The following is a 19643-nucleotide window of genomic DNA, read 5'->3' on the forward strand; positions in this document are numbered from 1 at the left end:
AAACATTTTTGCATGTGTTGTAACTAAAACCAAAAGATAGTGCTACTGAATAAAATATTGTTGTGTTTATCTTGAATTCTGATGCATTAAGGACAATGCATATTTACTCAGAGAAAGATGAGAAATACTTAACCAAGAGCCTGGTGCATGGTAGGTACATAGGTTAATTAGTGAAAACTTTTGGAAAATTCTAAAAGACCCTTCTTGGTTCTTGGAAAAGAAATAGGAGAAAATAAACTTCTGGGATTAGACAAAGGCCAGTAGAAATAATGGTTCCTCCATCTGTTAGAATGTGACCTTGAATTTTCTCAGATATTAAAAGGGGAATAATTACACCTACTCTGAAGGGTGATAGTAGGGATTCAGTTAACTTAGATAATACAGAGCCTGGCACAGAAAAATGCTTAGTAGCTGTTATTTTCCTTCCCTTTTTATTTTATTATGCTTCCTATCACTTCAAATATACATCTTTTCTTTGCTGTAGTTATGTTGCAGGCACTACCTATTACCCATAAATGAGGTTTGTTTTGGCTTTTAAAAGGAATGAAGAGAAGGAAAAGAACAGAACTACAACAAGCAAAGGACATAAAAGATTATTATGAGATGACTAAGCAAAAATCATGTAAGACGGAAGAATGAAGAAGTTGAGTAAAGAGAAGAGGCAGCAGGGAAACAGCATTAGTTGCCCATGATGGAATTAGTTGATCTGTAATCATCCAAAAGCAAGAAAGGCTGTTAGTGTCTTCAGACGGGACTAAGGGGTATAATAGAATACAGAAGGACAGGTACTTCCAGTGCAGGCCAGGTGAGTTTTCCATCACTGAAAAAGGATTGGAAGATATGAAATGATGTTGGAGTGGGTGTAATTAGGAGAAGAAAGTCTGCCATTGGCCATTTATATTGCAGGACCTAACCTGAACTTTTTAAAGCCTAATGAGTTCCAGAATTGCAATTTCTGAAATTACTGTTTAGTATTTATTCATTTATACATCTTACCTCGCATGCCTAAAACTTTTCTAATATAATGGTAAAATGTCCAATCTATTGATGTACACATAGAAAATGGCTCAGTTGACAGGTGGTAGGCAAATAAATATAAAAGTTATTCAAGCTTAATATAGCACCTGATCCTCTATGTTATTCAGACATGGGTCAAACGAAAAAGAAAGGCTTTGCATTGTGCCTTGAAGGTAAAAGGGAAACACATGGAAGAAAGCAATCTCCACGGTAATCAGAGCTTGAAAGATCAATACTTACTTATAAACAAATAGGTTATCAATTTCTATTAGTACTCTACCACTGTAGCAACTGGAGGCCTTCAGGAATAATGAGAATATACGTCAGTAATGTAGTATGTGACCCTATAACAGTTGTTAATCAGATCTTTTTAAAAGCTACTTAAAACACTGAAATGTGGAATTCAATATTCTCTGCTTTTAGGTGCCACCAGCTTCATTCATAACTTTGTTACTAGAAATAAATACAATTCTTCAATTTCAGATTTCTTTTCACTAAGCCCATCTGTGCTATTCTTGGCATGTCTTTGTTAGGAGTTGAAAACTAGACAGGATTTTGTAATTTAGGTTGAGGTGGAGATCAGCTTTTAGCGTCTGATGGTAAGTACGGCTTTGCATGTATAAATGGGTTTTCACTCACATCTGTTTAATAGGTTAAAACTAGAGACAAGCCTGATCCCTCTAAATTAATCTCTGCCACTACCTACATGAAAATTAAATGCCTTCCATCAGCATCCTGCAATAACAAAGTGGGTTCTGAAGATACAACTGTTGGGTCAAACCTACTAGTAGTTAAGAACTGAAAAGAAAACCCGTATCTTACTCTCACCCACCATACTCCCATCTCCCAACAATACCTTGTATGTTTAGGTGTATTTGACAAACATTTATTAAACATGATGAGCCATGTGCTGTGCTTGGGGCTGGGGATAGAGAGGTAGATAAGGCCTTAGGAGCTGGCAGTCTGGTGGGAAGTCCGACAGCGAATACTTGGCATAGTGCGTAAAGCTGGTAGTCATTTTTATAACTCTGTCAGGTAAGATACATCAAGCTTTCTCTATGTTATTTCATTTAATCTTATTTAATCCCATAATTTCCCCAAGGTATTGTCGTTCCCAGTTTACACAGATGAAGGAATGGAGACAGTTTCTTGACACAGTTACTTAAGGTTAAGTAAGCTTGCCCAAGACAGAGAAGTAGTTCCACCAAGATTCAAGCTTAAATCTTTCATATTTATTCAGTTTACCATTGCTACATCTAGAATTTTTATATCCCCATTTTAATTAATATAATTTAGTGACAGATTGTTTTCACTACCTTATTTTTGATAGTGAATTAAACATCTAAAAAGCAAATAAATTAGTGAAAGACTTGTCATATAATTTTTTTCTAACTTAATTTCACTAACAAATATTTATTTCTCATATCACTTAAAATCCTAAACAGCAATATGGACTTCTTGGATGCATATCTTATTTTCAGGTGAATCAGTACTGTCTCCCTTACTTCTATATTGTTTTATCATTCTTGATCTTATCTCTTTCATCATCCTTTTCTCTCATCCAACACTGAACATGAAATAGTGGCAGCATATTACAAGTTTACAAAATTGATGACATCTGGCCATACTAAATTTCAGGGAGATATTGAGGAAGATCAGTATTTGTTGCCCTTTACCCCAACAGCCAGCCGTTAAGGTTAGTGGCAAGAAGGGGAGTTTAAGGGGACAAAGTATGTACCCCTTGTATGTTTAAAGTATGCAAAGGAATGAACAGAGATTACGTATTAAAAAAAGAGGACCGAAATATTTTGGAAAATGTCATGTAGGTTTCTTAGCATTATTGAACCTGGGAGTGGCATATCATTCGTCCTGTACTTGAGAGAGAAGAATTAAAGCAGGGAAAAGGAAATATGTATCTATCTTTGCTATAATTGTAGTTAAGAAATCTTTAGCAGGAATGAATGTTATTCAATCCTTTTAAACTTGGAAGCAAATTTAATGACATCAAAAACGTAAGAACAACCTAAGAACTCCCAGCAAGAGAACTCCCAACTTAAGAATTACAGAAAAAGCATTAAAATTAAATGCATTAGGACATTGCAATAAAGTTATTCCTAGGTTTTCTGCCATAGGGACATGTGCTGGATGGCAGTCACTGTGTTATCCAAAGATAATAGTCACAGAATACAAAAAAGTCTGGTTTATCTACTGTCATTTGTACTTACTTTATTCTTCGTTCAACAGATTGTATATCGAGCAACTTCTACGTACCGGGAGTTGTTCTAAGTGTTGGAGATAAAACAATGAATAAGATACATAGGGAACCTACTCATAGTGAGGAATATAGACAGATTAACAATCAATTAAAACCAGTGTGATAAATGTTTCAGTGCTGTTTGAGGAAATACAGATGGCAATTTGAGCACACTGGAGAGCCGCGGTAGCGCAAGGAAAGTTTTTCAGGAGAAAATGACATCATGGCTGAGTCTTAAAGCATGAAAAGAACTTAGCCAGGTCAGAATAGTGAAATAAATGGGTAAGTGTGTACCCAGCCTAGGGAACATCACATACAAAGGACAAGAGGTGAGAGTAGTGTAGCAAGATTTTAGAATGTGAAGAGAGGAATGGTGAGAGATAAGAGTTAAGCAGGTTCCAGATCATTCAGGCTCTTGTAAAACAAATTAGGTAGTTTTAGACTTTCTCCTAATCACTCCCAAGAGCTATTGAAGGTTTTTAAGCAGGGATTTGCATTTTAAAAACATCATCAGACCATAAGGTGGTACTAATACTTTTGTAGTCTTTCACAGGTAATCTAAGATGGATATTCTGTACCTAATTCCACACTGCAGTGATCAATATCAGAGTGATTTTTCTTATTGCAATGTTAGTGTGTATATATATATAGCCTTAATTTTTAGAAAGAAAGATCCAACTTATGAATTGTCACTAATGCAAAATTATTTCTCAGAAAATCATAGAGCACTGGAACCCCATCATTTCACAGATCAGAAGACCAGAAGCGAAATGACCTGCCAGAGTTGCAGACTGGCAACTGCTGCCTTGGCCTAGTCAAGCCCAGACAGGCATCTCCTACTGCCTTAATTTGGGGGCATCTTTCTAGGACCCTGCTCTGCTTCTACGTCTTGAGGGTTTTAAAGATAGCCATGTTTCACAAAAGAACAAGGGCAGCTGTGTTTAGAGGGGTCAAATTTCTGATTCTGTTTTTTGCTTAGGAACCTTTCACAACCTTCTTCCTCAATGCAAATGATGGAAAATTTGATCATCCAGATCGAACCTTCTCGTCCGTTGCAAGGTCTTGGAGAACTAGTCAGAGAGATACTTCTGATGTAAAGGTACGCTCTTTTATTTGTTGATATTCGTTAAGTTTCAAAATATGTGGAAATTTTGATTTTTTAAGTGGGTATGTATAAGACATTTTATATTGCAGCTTTGTTCCATCATATTAAAATTATATGGTACATATAACCTTAAAGGAAATAATTTTGAACATTACAGAAAATAAACTGAAATTTATTTTATATTATTACTTAGTGAAGGTGTTTTCGTTATTTCAAAAAATTCCTATCTAATTTAGATCGAATAATCAGGAGATGTGAAAAGCCTATAAATTGCCTTTCCTGCTGTTAACTCAATATTTGGTCCATTCCATAAAACACAGCAGGAATTGGATTTGACCTTAATGTGTCATATTGTTATAGCTTGCCTGGCTTGGGGTTTGCGTAGCCTGGGGCAATTAATAAAGCATTAATGACAAGACCCATTTAAAATGTAGGCTTTTCTGTATAGCCTTAGCTTTTACTTGACTGTGCCTGGGGATACTATGCAACAATACACATTAGATTAAACCAACACACACACAATATCCAGAAACAGCCGGAGAGCAGAGTAATTTTACAGTTGGTACTGCTTAACTATTGTTAATTACAAAGATTTGTTATTCATTTATATGGGCTCCAGTTTTAAAAAAGAAAAACATTGTATTCAAAGCAATAATATATATTTGTTCTCTCATTTGTCTCATTTTTTTGCTGATAATAAGGTTACGTGGCCAGGTTATTGCATAGGCAAATGTGTTTCTTATTTTAAGCTCATTTTCTTCAAGGCATATTTTTTTCCCATTACTGTCACTCAGTATAAAAATGTTATGGTATCATTCCATTTAGAGCCTTAAACCAACAAAAGTTAGTAAGTTAAAATCAAAATTGTCATTTACATAGTTATGCTTCTCTATCGCAAAACATTTGTAAAAGGCAATTTTAGTGTTAATGAACTATAATTGGATGAATACAAGTTTTGTTCAGTGTTTTTCCAAAGCAGAAAATAAAGGAAATGGAGCCAAGTAGAGTGTAACATATCTGTGTGTTTTATTTGTTGTCGTCAAACTTTACATAAATGAATATTTATTCATACAACATATTTACTTTGTAAAAAAATAAGAGAATTTAATATGCATCCTTACTATATCAAGCTTTTGAAGTTCTAACTGTCTTAAAACTTTGCTGAGAATTAAACTCTAAAATAGCCATAAGCCATCATTTAAAATGATTTGTTACCAGTGAAGTCAGGGAGGGAATCTGTTTCTTATATAATAACACTTTGAGAATTAATACAGAAAATGGGAATCCATAGGCTCCCATTGAACAGTAGTATCCAGAATTCACACAATGTTCATAAAAAGCACTCAGATATTTTGTATGTGAATTAAATATTCTTATCTATAATTGAAGGCTTCTTATCACAGTTAAGATTATTGATATTTTAAATCAGAGCTATATCCATATTGTATCAGCCTATTTCAAATGAAAATGCCTGCTCACTGTTATTTGACATCATCGCGCACACATACACAAAAATTGGCTTTTCAACTTAATTCAGAGATCCACCCTCACATGCCCACACACATACTGGGGTCAGTCATTCTAATTTTTATATACAGTTTTAGATTTCACTTCCTAGCCTGAGAATTTCATTGATGCTTTATACCATCAGTCTCTGATAACCAATGCCCTGTACCAGGCTTTTTCCTCTACATTCTCCCAGGAATTTTCCTCTTCAAAACCCTTTCAGAAACATTTACATTTTATTACTAATTGTATTTTGGGGGCTCCTGGGGTCACATCATCCAGGACAAAGACCAATGTGGGTATCACTAACTTGGGAGTTTTTTTGTTTTTTATCCTCAAGCAGCTGTACTGAACACAAACATGCAGCTTTTTTTTTTTTTCCCCAAAGACTTAATTAGTTCATAAGAAGCTCATTTCCCCAGGTTGGCATTACACAGATTGCTCTCATTTTCAGCTCTCTTACCGCCACTCGTGAACCTTTCATATTATATGTTAATACATCTTAGATATCTTGCCATGTAGACTTCCCCTTTCTTTTTAAAGGCAGCATGCTACATATATACAATAATTTATATATGTGATCTCTGGCTGATGGAGAATCTTTCTCCCTGATTGTTGCTATGAAACACAAGGCTGTAGTGAACATCTTTGCACAGACATCCTGATGGACTCCTTCTATATACCTAAAGACTAATTCTTGTTAATGGGACTCATGGCTCAAAGACAATATATGTTTTTTATTTTTTAAGATACTGCCAAACCATCATCCTCAAAGATGAAAATTCACTCCCTTACAGCAGTGTGCAAGGGTACCTCCTTCCCCATACCCCCTACACCCATCATCACTATTGTATTAAACAATGGAGCTTCTGTGAGTCTGGCAAGTGAAAAACTAAGTTATCTTTGTTTTAGTTTGCTTTTTTTTTTTTTTAGTGAAGTTGAGCATTTTTCATGTACTTATTGACCTGTACACTGACTCCTGTCTTTTGCTCATTTTTCAGTTGGGTCACATGTCTTTCTCTTACTGATTTGAAAAAGATCTTTGAAGTTGCAGAGGGTTCCATTGCAAGTAGGGTTTCTCAGTCGTCTTAGCTTTGTTATGGTTCGTTTAATGTGTGTGAGTGCATGTGCATGTGCATATGTGCGTGTGCACGCGTGTGTGTATGTGTGTGTCCAGTCAAATATATTTATATTCTCCTTTATAGCATCAGAATTTGGGGTCCTCATGACCAGAGTGTTAAAGAGAAGATCAGACTTTTGGGTAATAACTAGTGCTAACTTGAGAATCTTCTGAATTCATGATTAAACCTGATGTATCAGATAAAAATATGTTGCTAAGAGTAGTACTTGTTTTGCTACTTGTGTGTTAAAACCTGAAGTTTTTATTTCTTATTTCTAGGCTGTTAAAACATAGCATTTGATATATTTTTTAAGGAAGTGTGTTTCCACTTCCAGAGAAGACAAGTATCTCTGCAATGTCTACTAACTTAGTCAGTTAATCATATAGGAGAGAACTAGGATGCAGTAGATGGTTTTATTCTGTCTGTCTCTATTAATGTCAGTCTCTTCCTGTGCTAATGAACGCAAGCTGGGAAGAAGGAGTGCTGCTGAAGTGACCTTTCAGGAGAGAGGTCTCTGGAGTTGAGTCAGATCAGTTAGTTTTTACTTTATTATTATTTTTTGAATTTCTTTCCTCTAGCCTAGTCTTGGTAACAATGACATTCAACTTACTGAAGTTCTTACACTAATTTTCCTTAATGCCTTCAAAAGTTGTTATATTACTTTTTGAATAGCTATGTAGATGTCAGAAAAGGTAGCTGTGACAAAATGTCATTAAGGTGACATAGTGTAAATTAATACAGTTAATGGAGGTGCTCGCCATTGACTCATTGACCCATTATGAGCTCTTGTGGAATTAATGAATGCCAGGGCATCAGTCTTTTGAAAAAAAAGGAAGAAAAGAGATGGCAGCTTTAAAACCTTGCAATGAATTATATTAGAAAAGTGAAAACGTCTGGATCGGATTTGATTTCACTAGGAAGCCATAAAATGGTATGCTCTCTCAGCAAAATATATTAAGCTGAAATGTCAGATTTGATGCAGTAGGTATACAATTATGATAGTGTTAATAGTGGTCTTCTATCATTCTAAGACATACTTTCAGGTCCAATTTCTCAGCAGCTTGAACTTGTCATAAGCTTATAAATTAGAAATTGCATTTGAGGATATGTTCTTATTTTTTGACAGAATGTATATAATACTATTAACTATACCATGGGGTTTTAGTGTAACTGCTAAAGTAAACTAGAAATCACATTTATAGACACAAAATGCCTTCTATAATGTTCATTTTGCCATTTCTTTAGTAATATTTGGTGTTTTCCTGCACTGTTTTTCATTCAGGAAATTTTAAACTACTTGGACTTTTTCCTTAAAGAGAAGCTGATTAATAGAAATTTATCAATGGGAAGAGAGTCAGCAGAACAGCAGTTATCTTAAGTAGGCGATCTAGTGTCTAATGTGCCTCTGTAGGAGTACACTTACACATTTTAAAAATAAACCCATCTTTTAAAATAATACTGAATAGTTTTCAAACATGTTTTTTGTCGGTTGTTTGATACAGTCCTTGAAACAATCCTATGAGGTAGCAGTCATTGTCCCTATTTTGTAAAGGAGGTTCACAAATATTAAATGAGTCACCTAAGTTCACACTCAGGCAGGTAAAGAGGAAGCCAGTACTAGCACAGAGTCTGTCCAGTTATTTAAGATGCTTCATATCCAAGAGGATTTTAAGAATGGGAGCTGCAAGGCCACTTCATGCCTAGGCCTGGAAGTCACATCATGTTACTTCCACAGCATTGTATTGCTCAAAGCAAGTCATGGGGCCGGCCCAGAATAAGGGAGAGTAGACACAGACTCCACTTCCTGATGAGATGAGTGGCAAAGTCACATTTCAAGAGGACACTGAGGGTGGAAGGATTACTGTGCCCTTCTTCGGAGACAGTCTACCACAGTCCTCTCTGGTCAAAATTCACATTCATCCTATATGTAAAATATGCTCAACTTGTTCCCCACAAGTCCCACCGCAGTATTTGTATCAGACTGAAAACCTGGTATCTCAATGTCTATGTAAGCTCCAGATACAGATAAGGCACAGCAATTCCTAATTTGGAGACCTGGGAACTAAAAGAACAAATTATCTGTCCCATGTACACCCAACATGTGGTGGTAAGACAGAACAGTTAAACTTCAGTAGATACTCCATTCAAAAGGGGGAGAATGTGGAAGGTACACAGCAGTCAATGGTTCATAGCAGTTCTGAAACCCAGCCAGGAACAAGTTGCCAATTACTCAGATTGCAGGGACAGGGACTGTCCATGGATTAGGGCCCAGGTCTGTTATCTGGGCTTGGCTCCCTAATTCTTTATTTTCCATGGCTCTTGGTTACTTCCTCTGGAACACTGGCTTTGCCCTCTGAATCATTCTTTTGTTTCCAGAAGAAATAACCATAGTTTGCAGCTGAGTATCTTTCTCTGCATGCTTCCTGACCATAGAAAGTTAGGGCCAAAGCCTCATATGCCCAAGTTGGTACAGCAGCTTAAAACTGTGTAGCCTTTCTGTGTATCAAATTAGAAAAAGCTAATACTCACAAATCCTTTTGGAACAGGATTCTCTCTTTCAAGCTGTAAATTAGGATACTGTTTATAATGCCCTAAGAATCCCTTTCTCTAGCGAATCACTCTGTGTAGCTGAGCAAGTCTGAAAAACACTACCTGAAATTTTAACTTTTATAAAAGAGTTTTACAGTCACGCCTTTGATTTGAGCTTTATTCTATGGCCATATTTTACTTGTAGCACCTTGGAATTGATCTTCATCTTGAACCTATGTCTTATTTTGAGAATCTTTTGCCAACTGAAGAGAGTGTTCTAGGCCCTTCTATTTCTTGAAATACCGCTTCAGAACTGAACAGTTTCTTCCTGAGTTCATCTCTCTCTTGCACAGCTTATCTCTCTTGCATAGCTTACAGCATTAGATGAAACGACTGGTCACTTTCAGCATTCTGCCTGGAAATCTTCTTAGTCAGAAGCATATGCTTATTAGGTACTTTTTCTGTCTTTGAAATTTTTGCAGAAGACAATGGTAATTTTCCACCACTACTTAAGAGGGACTGCTTCCAATAACAACTTCCTTGCTGATCTTCCAGACCCCACCAGGCTCCTCACCACCCCTCCCACTTCTGCCTGCTGCCTTATCCCAAGCCAGAATCATATGTTAAATTCTTTTTATTACTTTACACTCCACTTTGAGGAATCAGTTTCTGTTTTGGTCATTTATTACTTTGTAACAAATCACCCCAAAACCTATAGGCTTAAAACAACTATTTATTCATTGACAATTATGCAATCAGAGTTAAGGCTCAAAAAGGACAGCTAACCTCTAAGCCACACAGAGACAGTGGGGCAGCTTGATTGGGCGGCAGAATCCACAGTAGCTTTGCTCACATGTCTTGTGCCTCATCTGAGATGGCTGGAATAGCCAGGAACTGCCTGGGCATGTCTGTCTGTATCTAATGTTTCTCTAGCAAGGGAGCCACACAATTGCATGTGGCAACTGGCTTCTAAGAGGACTAAAACAAAAGCTGCCAGGCCTCTTAACTCTTAGGCTGCCCTAAGAAGGCTTGCAGTGTCACCTTGTCACATTCTGTGTGTTGAAACAAGCCAGGCCATATTCAGAGAGAGGGGAAATAGACTCCACCTCTTTATGGGAGGAGTAAAGTGGAGATGCCAAAGGGCTCGCTTGTGAGATGGGAGGACTGTTACACTGAGAAAACTCTGTAAGTTACCAATTTTAAAAATATTTTAAGTACTAGTTTGGTTTGTACCATTCTCTACAGTCTAAGTGTGCATCTAGACATAAACCAAAATCTCATGAGCAAGCAATGTATAAAATACATCTGATTAGTTTAGGTTATACGTGTTAGTCCATATATATGTCAACTTTAAATAACCATATTCAGAAAATATGATTAAGTGTAAAGTTCATTTGAGCTCAAAGCTTGAGAATGGTCACCCCGTAACATAGATTCAAGTAGCCCTGAATAAACACTCCGATTAGCAGCAATCATCAGTGGGTTTTTAAGAAAAAAGGAAGAGGCAGGTCCTAAATTGCTTACCAAGAATTTGCATTAAAATAAGATAAGCCATTGGATATACATTGTTCTTTGTATCACTGATTTCAGGAACATGAAGATAATGGGTAAGGCAGCTGGTCAGAAACAAAATTCCTTTTTAAACAGTTGCTCCCCAGGCTTGGGTTGAGGAGGTGGCGTGAGTGACTGAAGTCCCACACGCACGTCTCTCTGGACCTGATGAATTTTTGCATGCCTCACATAACTCAGACTGCTGTGAGCTATTTTTTTTCCTCATATTTGCTAAAAATACTTGCATCATCTGAACTGTCTACATAGCTATTCATTGAAACACAAACATCCAAAGTGACAGAACTTTTTAACTGAATGACAGGATGCACTTTGGTACTGGGTAAACGCTAAACTCAGAAGTAATATTTTTAATCTGTGCACCTAAAAACAATTGAGACCAAATATCTTCTAGAGTGTATTTTATATAAAGTTTGAAATGTATTGTTTTGTAAACATTATTTCATTTAATCCTCACATCTACCCTAAGAGTTCATTGCTGACATCACCACCATGTTGCATATCAAGAAACTTTCTGTCAAAAGGTTAAGAAAGCTGCCCAGGCTAGCAAGAAGTCTGGATTTGAACTCAGACCTGTTTGATTCTGATGTCCATAAAGTAGCCCTTCCCTGGCAGAAGAAGGGACAATCCCAGTGCTGCTGCCTGCCCAGCTACCCCCTTTATCTTCAACTCACTGGTAGCCGTGAGGTTCCTCTTCTTTAAGAAATACGCTTTGAGCCGGATATGGTGGCTCATGCCTGTGATCACAGCAGTTGGAAAAGCAGAGGTAGGCAGATCACTTGAGATCAAGAGTTCGAGACCAGCCTGGCCAGTGTGGCAAAACCCTGTCTCTACTAAAAAATACAAAAATTAGTCAGCTGTGGTGGCACACACCTATAATCCCAGCTACTCAGGAGGCTGAGGCTTGAGAATCGCTTGAACCTGAGAGGCAGAGGTTGTAGTGAGCCGAGATCGCACCACTGCACTCCAGCCTGGGTGACAGAGCAAAACTGCGTCTCAAAAATAAAAAAAGAAAGAAAGACACTTTGAAATCTAGGGCCTGCAAAGTTTTTAATCAACATTTCAATGCCTGAAATTTAGGATATGGTAGACATATAGTAATCTTGATTCATTTTTAATTTCACAAATATTTACGGAATACGTATTATATGTTAGGCACCAGTTTTAGCAAAATAGACAAGGTCCCTAGTTTCTTGGGATTTCTATTATGATGAGACATGCAAGCATACAGCAATAAATAGAGAAAATTATCATTGCTCTGCAGAAAATTAAAACAGAGTAAACTCATATGAATGACTGGGTTGTGGCCGGAAACAGTGGCTCACTCCTGTAATACCAGCACTTTGGGAGGCCGAAGCAGGCAGATCACGAAGTAAAGAGTTCGAGACCAACCTGGCCAATATGGTGAAACCCCATCTCCACTAAAAATACAAAAATTAGCCTGGTGTGGTGGCACACGCCTGTAGTCCCAGCTACTCAGGAGGCTGAGACAGAAGAATCGCTTGAACCCGGGAGGTGGGATTGCAGTGAGCTGAGATCATGCCATTGCACTCCAGCCTGGGCGACAAAGTGAGACTTCATCTTAAACAAACAAACAAAAAAAAGACTGGATTGTCACTTTAAACAGCGGAATACAGAATGTAAGAGCAGGAAACCTGGATTTAAAGTATCTGGGTTTGATTTTTGGCTTTACCACCTATTTGCAGTGCAGCCATTAGCAAATTACCCACCCGATCTTTACCTCAGTGTCCATGTCTATAAAGTGGGAATAATGAGAATACCTACTTCACAAACTTGTTGTGAAGATTAAGAAAATATATGTAAAGCACTTAGAACAGTGCCAAGACATAGAGAGTTACCAAAATAAATGTTACCTGCTGTTTTAGAACAGAATGACCACAGGTAACGTTTAAGGTGATTCCTGGCCTCGGAGCACAAATGTAGTAATTGTCATCTTCTTGCACATAACCAGTTGAATCCCAGAAATGAAACGCTCATATTCTTTGGTTTATATTTTTAAAACAACAAATCTTTTCAATAATGGAATTGTGAATATAAATTATACTAATGTCTTGTGTTTACATACTAACTTTAAATAAAAATTGCTATTTGAAACAAGATTGTAAAACAATAAAACTGAGACCAAAAAAAAAAATTCCCCCCTCCGCTGCTTCAGCTGCTTCTCCCTAGACTTCTTGTAATGTCACTTCCTCTTCTATCCCCTTCAGAAAACTCCAAACTATCCCCAACTCTGGACTTCAGGTTCAGAAAGCTTTAGTTCCTGATAGCTCTGGTGTTTTGAAACCTCCAGGGGCTCTGCAAATAAGCTGTGCTTCAGGAGTTTCTGTCTGTGTTTAAAACATGTCTGTTTAGTGGTTGTTTCCATTATGAGAAATCTGGGAGAGTTTCTTTGTCCCTTCAAACATCAAGCCTCTAACATCTTACATCAGCATCTTAGTTAATGCCCTAATTTATGACCACATTTTGGGTGGCCTGATAAGAATGGAGCCAAAAAAAAAAAAGTCCTTACTTAGGACGTTGTCCTGCAGGCCCTGGTAACACTACTTCTTTCTATGACTAGCCCCAGTTAGGGCCTCCTTGAATGTTCTTACTGGAGTATTCTTCCTCCTGCCCTTCTAAAGAACCATCAAGACAGGTCTTTCTAGGCCTGCCTTGTTCTTTGGTGGAGGCCAGCTGTTAGTGCCTAAATGAAAATGAAATTAGTCTTCTGCCACTTCTGTAGAGAACAATTCTGATGGCAAATTTAAAATCAACTTTTTCTGTATTTAAATTGAGCTATTTTATACTTCTGAGCCTTTTAAATATAACTGGAAAATAAACAAGATAACATTTTTTAAACAGAAAAGTTTCCCCTTAAAAGGCAGATTCCATGTCAGGGTTGATATCCTTTTCCTTTTATTTAATAAAGTCCTTCATTGACTCTTTCCCCATCTTGAGGCATTTTTCCAACCATCTGCATATTCCCCAGAAGATTTCTAGTCTTATTAAAGTAACTTCATCCAATATCTGTAATAGTTTAATATTTAATGAGCACCTGCTGCATGCAAAGTATAGCACTGAGAGCTACTAAGGATCCAACAAAACGTAAACCTCACAAAATAGGCTCAGAACTTTTCATTTGCCCAGATTTTATTCATACTAAAATTGCATTTTCCCAAATTTTATTCACATTAATAAATATGACATCCTATGTTTCTTGCGCCTTTGTGAATCTAATTTAATGACTTTCAGTGAAATCGCATTGTAGTGGTAAGTTAATAATGACCACGTATTTTATACAGGAAAGAATGGGAAATAATATATGAAAAACATTATAGAGTGCCAAGGTGGTATAAGATAAATTAAGACTATTTGAGTTGTTTAAATAAAACTAAATATATTTTGCTATATACATGTAGATATATACGTTCCTCTCTGCCCTCAAGGAAGCTTCTGTAGCCTCGTTATAGAGATAGGACAGGAGCACAACTAACTGATGAAAGGCAGTAAGGGAAACACCTGATTTATGTGAGTCTAGTACATATAAATCACGCTCCCAGCTGAGCAGCTGCACAAGCTTACGTTCCTTCCCACTTTGGACCCTTTAGGGTGTCATTGCTATTGTGTCACATGAAGACCAGGTCATATGCAAATAGCAATAATCTTTGCTTTCTCTGCACCTTTTACTAATTCCTCATGTTTTCCCAAACAGAGTAAGAGCAGAAGAAACTATATATTTTATGTTAATACGTTGAAGTCTTAAGATAATAATACACATTTCTGATTGAGTGCCAATACATGAGAACAGCAGTGATCCTTTACCTCTACTCTCCAGTCAGCGATCATACCAAACTGCTCCTTCCGTGACTGATAAACACTGCCATGTTTTCCCTGCCTGGAAATCGGACTCATGATAGTCATTGCTGATAGAATGGTCACTGCTGAAGCACCCTTTAGCCTGTCTTATCCCTCAATTAAACTGTATGATTTTTGGCAAATAAACATGTGTTTTCTGCTGTATGGTTTTTCTTTCAGCCTCTTCTCCATTTCCCCGCTAATATTGGAGTCATTGAAAAATTATATTAATTTGTATTAATTCCACTAGAATTCTCTTTTCCTTTTCATTGTGACCTTGAGGTCTTGTACATAGTTTATTGCTGATACACATTTGGCTCTTAGTGTGAGCCATCTAATTCCCTCTCTTTGTCTCTGTTGCAGATTTCCCCTCTTTGATTAAGTTCCACAGTAGGGCCCCTTTTTGTCCACACTTAGCAGTTGCCCTTCTCTCTTTCTCCTCCCTACACATGCATACACACCACATCTCCCCATTCTCCAATCTCTCGTTTACTTTGTCACCCAGTATCTTGCTATAAAACAAATTTGACTGTGTTAAAAAGTCTTTTTTAAAATTTCTAAACCAGTAAGACAAAATCCAAACAGCCTATCCTTCATAAACCTTTTCTCATCATCTGGCCTCATATACCTCCTACCATCTCATCTCTCTCTTGTCTTGATCTACCCACAATATACCCTGTTCTCCTCTTGTGTTCATCACCACTCCGTAGAACTCCCTGAGGCTGCCCTGCCCCCTCTTTTTCTTTTCATCTTAGCCATGCTCCAACTCCAATGTCCCATCTCCAATGAAGTCTCTCCTGACTTGCCCAGAATCCCCTGCTCTTTCCTCCCTGCTCCCTTCTTCCACAGCTGCTATTGTGTATTATAACCATCTGGTTCTACACCTGCCCCATAGGCCAGACTATGAATTACTTAACAGTAAGGCCGTGTCTTGTTCATTTGTTGTTTCCTGAGTACCCATCACAGTTTCTGGTACTAAAAATCTTTACTATATGCATAAGTAAATGTCAGAGAAATATGTAAAGGATTTTAGAAAGATTTCTATTTTAAAATTCTTGAAAAGCAAAGCTCCATTTATCCAGAAAAATCATTTATGTTGACCTGTTGATGTACCCGTAATACTGGAGAAAATGAACATTTATATTTTTCTTATGGTTCACAGTGATCATCATAAGAGTAATGGTCAGTTTCACACAGAGCATTACTAAAATGAACACCCACTTAAAACAGATATATTAGTTTTAGTGGGAGAACTCATGAAGAGAAAGATTTTATATATGCTTTTTCTAGAAAGTTAGGGATCCAGTTTATTTTAAGACCTCAGTATGTGGTGGTTTTAATTTTTTTATGCATCCCTAGAAAAGACTACAGATTTAAGTTTCAGGTGTCGTGCCATCAATGTTGATCATATTACACAAATAAATGTGTAGCCTCACAACCCTATCTTGATATTTGAAAAAAGATGATCAAGATGGTACACATAAAAACTACAGTTTGTTTTAATTTTCTCACAATTACTTTTTAAAAAACAGCAACAAAAACTTTTAGGGTATTAAAATCAGTTCATTTCTATATCGGATTTATTCTAAAGTAACATAAACCTCAAATTAGACCCTGTACGTCACACACAAGTTCGCCTTGAATCCAGTTGTTTATGTTACACTTACATACAAGTAACACAAGTTGTCTTTGCATCCAATTTATTGAGGACCTGTCATTTCTATGGCATGCATTAAATATTTAAAACTGATTATCATATTGTGTATCATCTCTTTTATTGTGTTCAGTGATTGATATAAAAATAACTTACTTTATCAAGTCAAAAAAACTATGAATCTCTTTATAAAAAATCACATATTGTAATTGTCAGTATAGATTAAAAAGAAAAGTAGAAAATCTGTGATCTGTTACAAATACTGGCAATTAGTTTCTAATTTGGATAGTTCATTAATTTTCAGACAAAGATTTTACACAACATAGACTTGTTTATATAGCTTTACATATTTGTTTTCTAATGCTATTATGAACTGTTGTTAATTTGAATACTCATTTCTCTTCATTAATTTATGGGAGGATAAAATTGAAAATGGGTAACATTTTAAAATATCATCTATCATAAACATAAATTTTCAAGTGAATTGTTCACAAGAAATGCTTTATCTTCTCAGATCTTTAAATAAAATTAAATGAAGAATAGAATAAATTCATAAAATGTTGTTTTTAAGAAATTATTTTATTCCATTTATAGTTAATAAGTTATAAGTTAATAGTTTTACTCAACTTTTTTATAAAGTGGTTTGTTGAATATGCTTCATTTTTATTCCTGATAGGAACTAATTCCAGAGTTCTACTACCTACCAGAGATGTTTGTCAACAGTAATGGATATAATCTTGGAGTCAGAGAAGATGAAGTAGTGGTAAATGATGTTGATCTTCCCCCTTGGGCAAAAAAACCTGAGGACTTTGTGCGGATCAACAGGATGGTAAGAGAGATTTTGCTTTTGCTTGAGCAGTCGTCAGTAAGTTAACATATTCCGTAGTTTTGTTTTGTCCTGTTCTTTACTATAATATTACCAGTTGCCACTTAACATCTATAAATACAAGGTTAAAATTTTAAGTGAAAAGGAGAACATTTTACTGTTGTCTTGACAGCATTCCTTATTGTAGAGTGGATTTTCCTTTCATGAGGACTAATAAAGCAATGGTAATTCAGTTATGTTTGCTCCCTTAGGAGAAGGCAATCAGATGAGCATCTGTTGACTAATATAATGTATTCTAAAGTGCTTAAAATAAATGCCTATTTCTTAGTTTTGTCTACTGACTAAATCTGAACACTTTTTTACTTATAAAAACACTCAAAACAGAAAAAATTTATTTAGAACATATTTATATGTGGGATGTTTATATTGTGAAACTTACCTTAGGGTATAAACATTCTGAAATAGAAAACATCTTTTTTTGTTTTGTTCTGGAGACAGTGTTTCACTCTGTTGCCAAGACTGGAGTGAAGTGGTGCAATCATAGCTCACTAAAGCCTCAAACTCCTGGGCTCAAGCAGTCCTCCCACCTCAGCCTCTTGAGTAGCTGGGGTTATAGGCAAATGCCACCACGCCAAGTTAATTTAAAAAAAAAAATTTTTTTTGTAAGATAGGATCTCACTATGTTGTACACACTAATCTTGAACTCCAGGGATCAAGAAATCATCCTACCTGGGCCTCCCAAAAGACAACATCATTATTTTAAGCTATATTACAGATATCTGAGTGTCCAAATGAGAAATGTATAAATAGAATGTTCACATATGGGAATTTGATGGGTTTTAGTACATTTTACACATATTTAAGGAGATTTTAATCCCAACATGGTTATAGTACATGACAATAAACCACTTTACAGAACAGCCTCTCTAGTGTACTATTGAATTACATCAATAAAACCAATGACGCCAAATATATTTTTAACCCTGTTTCATTCACTCCCAAGTTTTTCCAACTGTCTGATAAATATATTTTATTTTGTTTTTACAGCTTATTTATTTGAATCAGAATTCAAATAAGGTCCACACATTGTGAGGGAATTCACATATTCCTTAATCCTCTTTTTTTAAATAGCTTAATTGAAATATAATTCATATCCTATGCAAATCATTCATCATTTAAAGTGAAAAAAAATAATCATGTATATTAGTACATTCACAAAGTTGTGCAATCATCACTACAATCAATTTAAGAGTATTTTTATCACCTCATAGAGAATCCCATACCTTTGAACATCTTCCCCGATTTTTCCTGATTTCCCCATTCCCCCCAGCTAGCCCAAGGCAAACATAAATCTACTTTATATCTCCATAGGTTTGCCTATTCTAGATATTTCATATAAACAGAATCATAAAATACAGGGTTCTCCTCCCCTCATCTCGTTTTTTTGTCACTTTTCTTTTGGATTTTACTGTCAGTCACACATTTTCTTGTATTTTAGAGCCATATTTTCTGTCTCTAAGAAATATTTTACTTTTAATGTACTTTATTTTAGAAAGTTGCTGATGTAATATACCTACGCTTAAAAGCGTCATCTAGATAATCTGCAATCTGGTCTCCCCACTTCTTTATTTTTTTTTTTTAGAAAATTTCATGTTTTGCATAAGTCTTATTGCCAATCTCTTTCTCTTCTCAATCTGTTAAATTGGCACTTTCAGATATATGCAGTTATTTCATACTGTTCCCTTCAACAATAGCTTATTTCTTCAATTTATATTTTTAACGTGAATGACTTATATTTTACTAATATATACTTCTGAAAATTTCTGTTTCTTTTTAGAATTGGTATTTCATCACCACATTATTCTTACATACTTGAATGTTATCTATAAATATCAATGTCAGGATACCAGCTCTCCATATGCAACCCTACAAGCTCACTGTATATCAATATCTTTCAGGCACATCATTCCGCTGTAGCTCCAGAGCTCAGAACCCTGCCTGGCACATACTAGTTGTTCAGTAAATATTTCTGAGTAAATGAATGAATTAATGAATTATAGAGGTGCAGTAATCTCATTGCTGTTAGCATATAGTCTATTAAGTACAAACTAGTCAAACTGAATGAATCCTTCACTCAGGCAAGCAAAGTGGCCAACAGTTGTTGGACCAATGCTTTTGTTTATCATGCTATTGAACAGAATTCTCAT

The 19643-nt window shown here is 36.1% G+C and overlaps 1 protein-coding gene across 3 annotated transcripts in view; it reads left to right on the plus strand.

Annotated features, from left to right (window-relative positions):
- Nucleotides 1-19643, plus strand: part of NBEA (neurobeachin) — a 752078-nt gene that overhangs the window by 649421 nt on the left and 83014 nt on the right. For all 3 annotated transcript variants that reach the window (XM_025364271.1, XM_025364273.1, XM_025364274.1), the window contains 2 exons: nucleotides 4251-4370; nucleotides 17287-17439. In XM_025364271.1, coding sequence (XP_025220056.1) covers nucleotides 4251-4370; nucleotides 17287-17439 — 273 coding nt within the window. The remainder of the gene's footprint in view (nucleotides 1-4250; nucleotides 4371-17286; nucleotides 17440-19643) is intronic.

This window comes from Theropithecus gelada, chromosome 17, assembly GCF_003255815.1.
Source record: "Theropithecus gelada isolate Dixy chromosome 17, Tgel_1.0, whole genome shotgun sequence".
Taxonomy (NCBI): domain Eukaryota; kingdom Metazoa; phylum Chordata; class Mammalia; order Primates; family Cercopithecidae; genus Theropithecus; species Theropithecus gelada.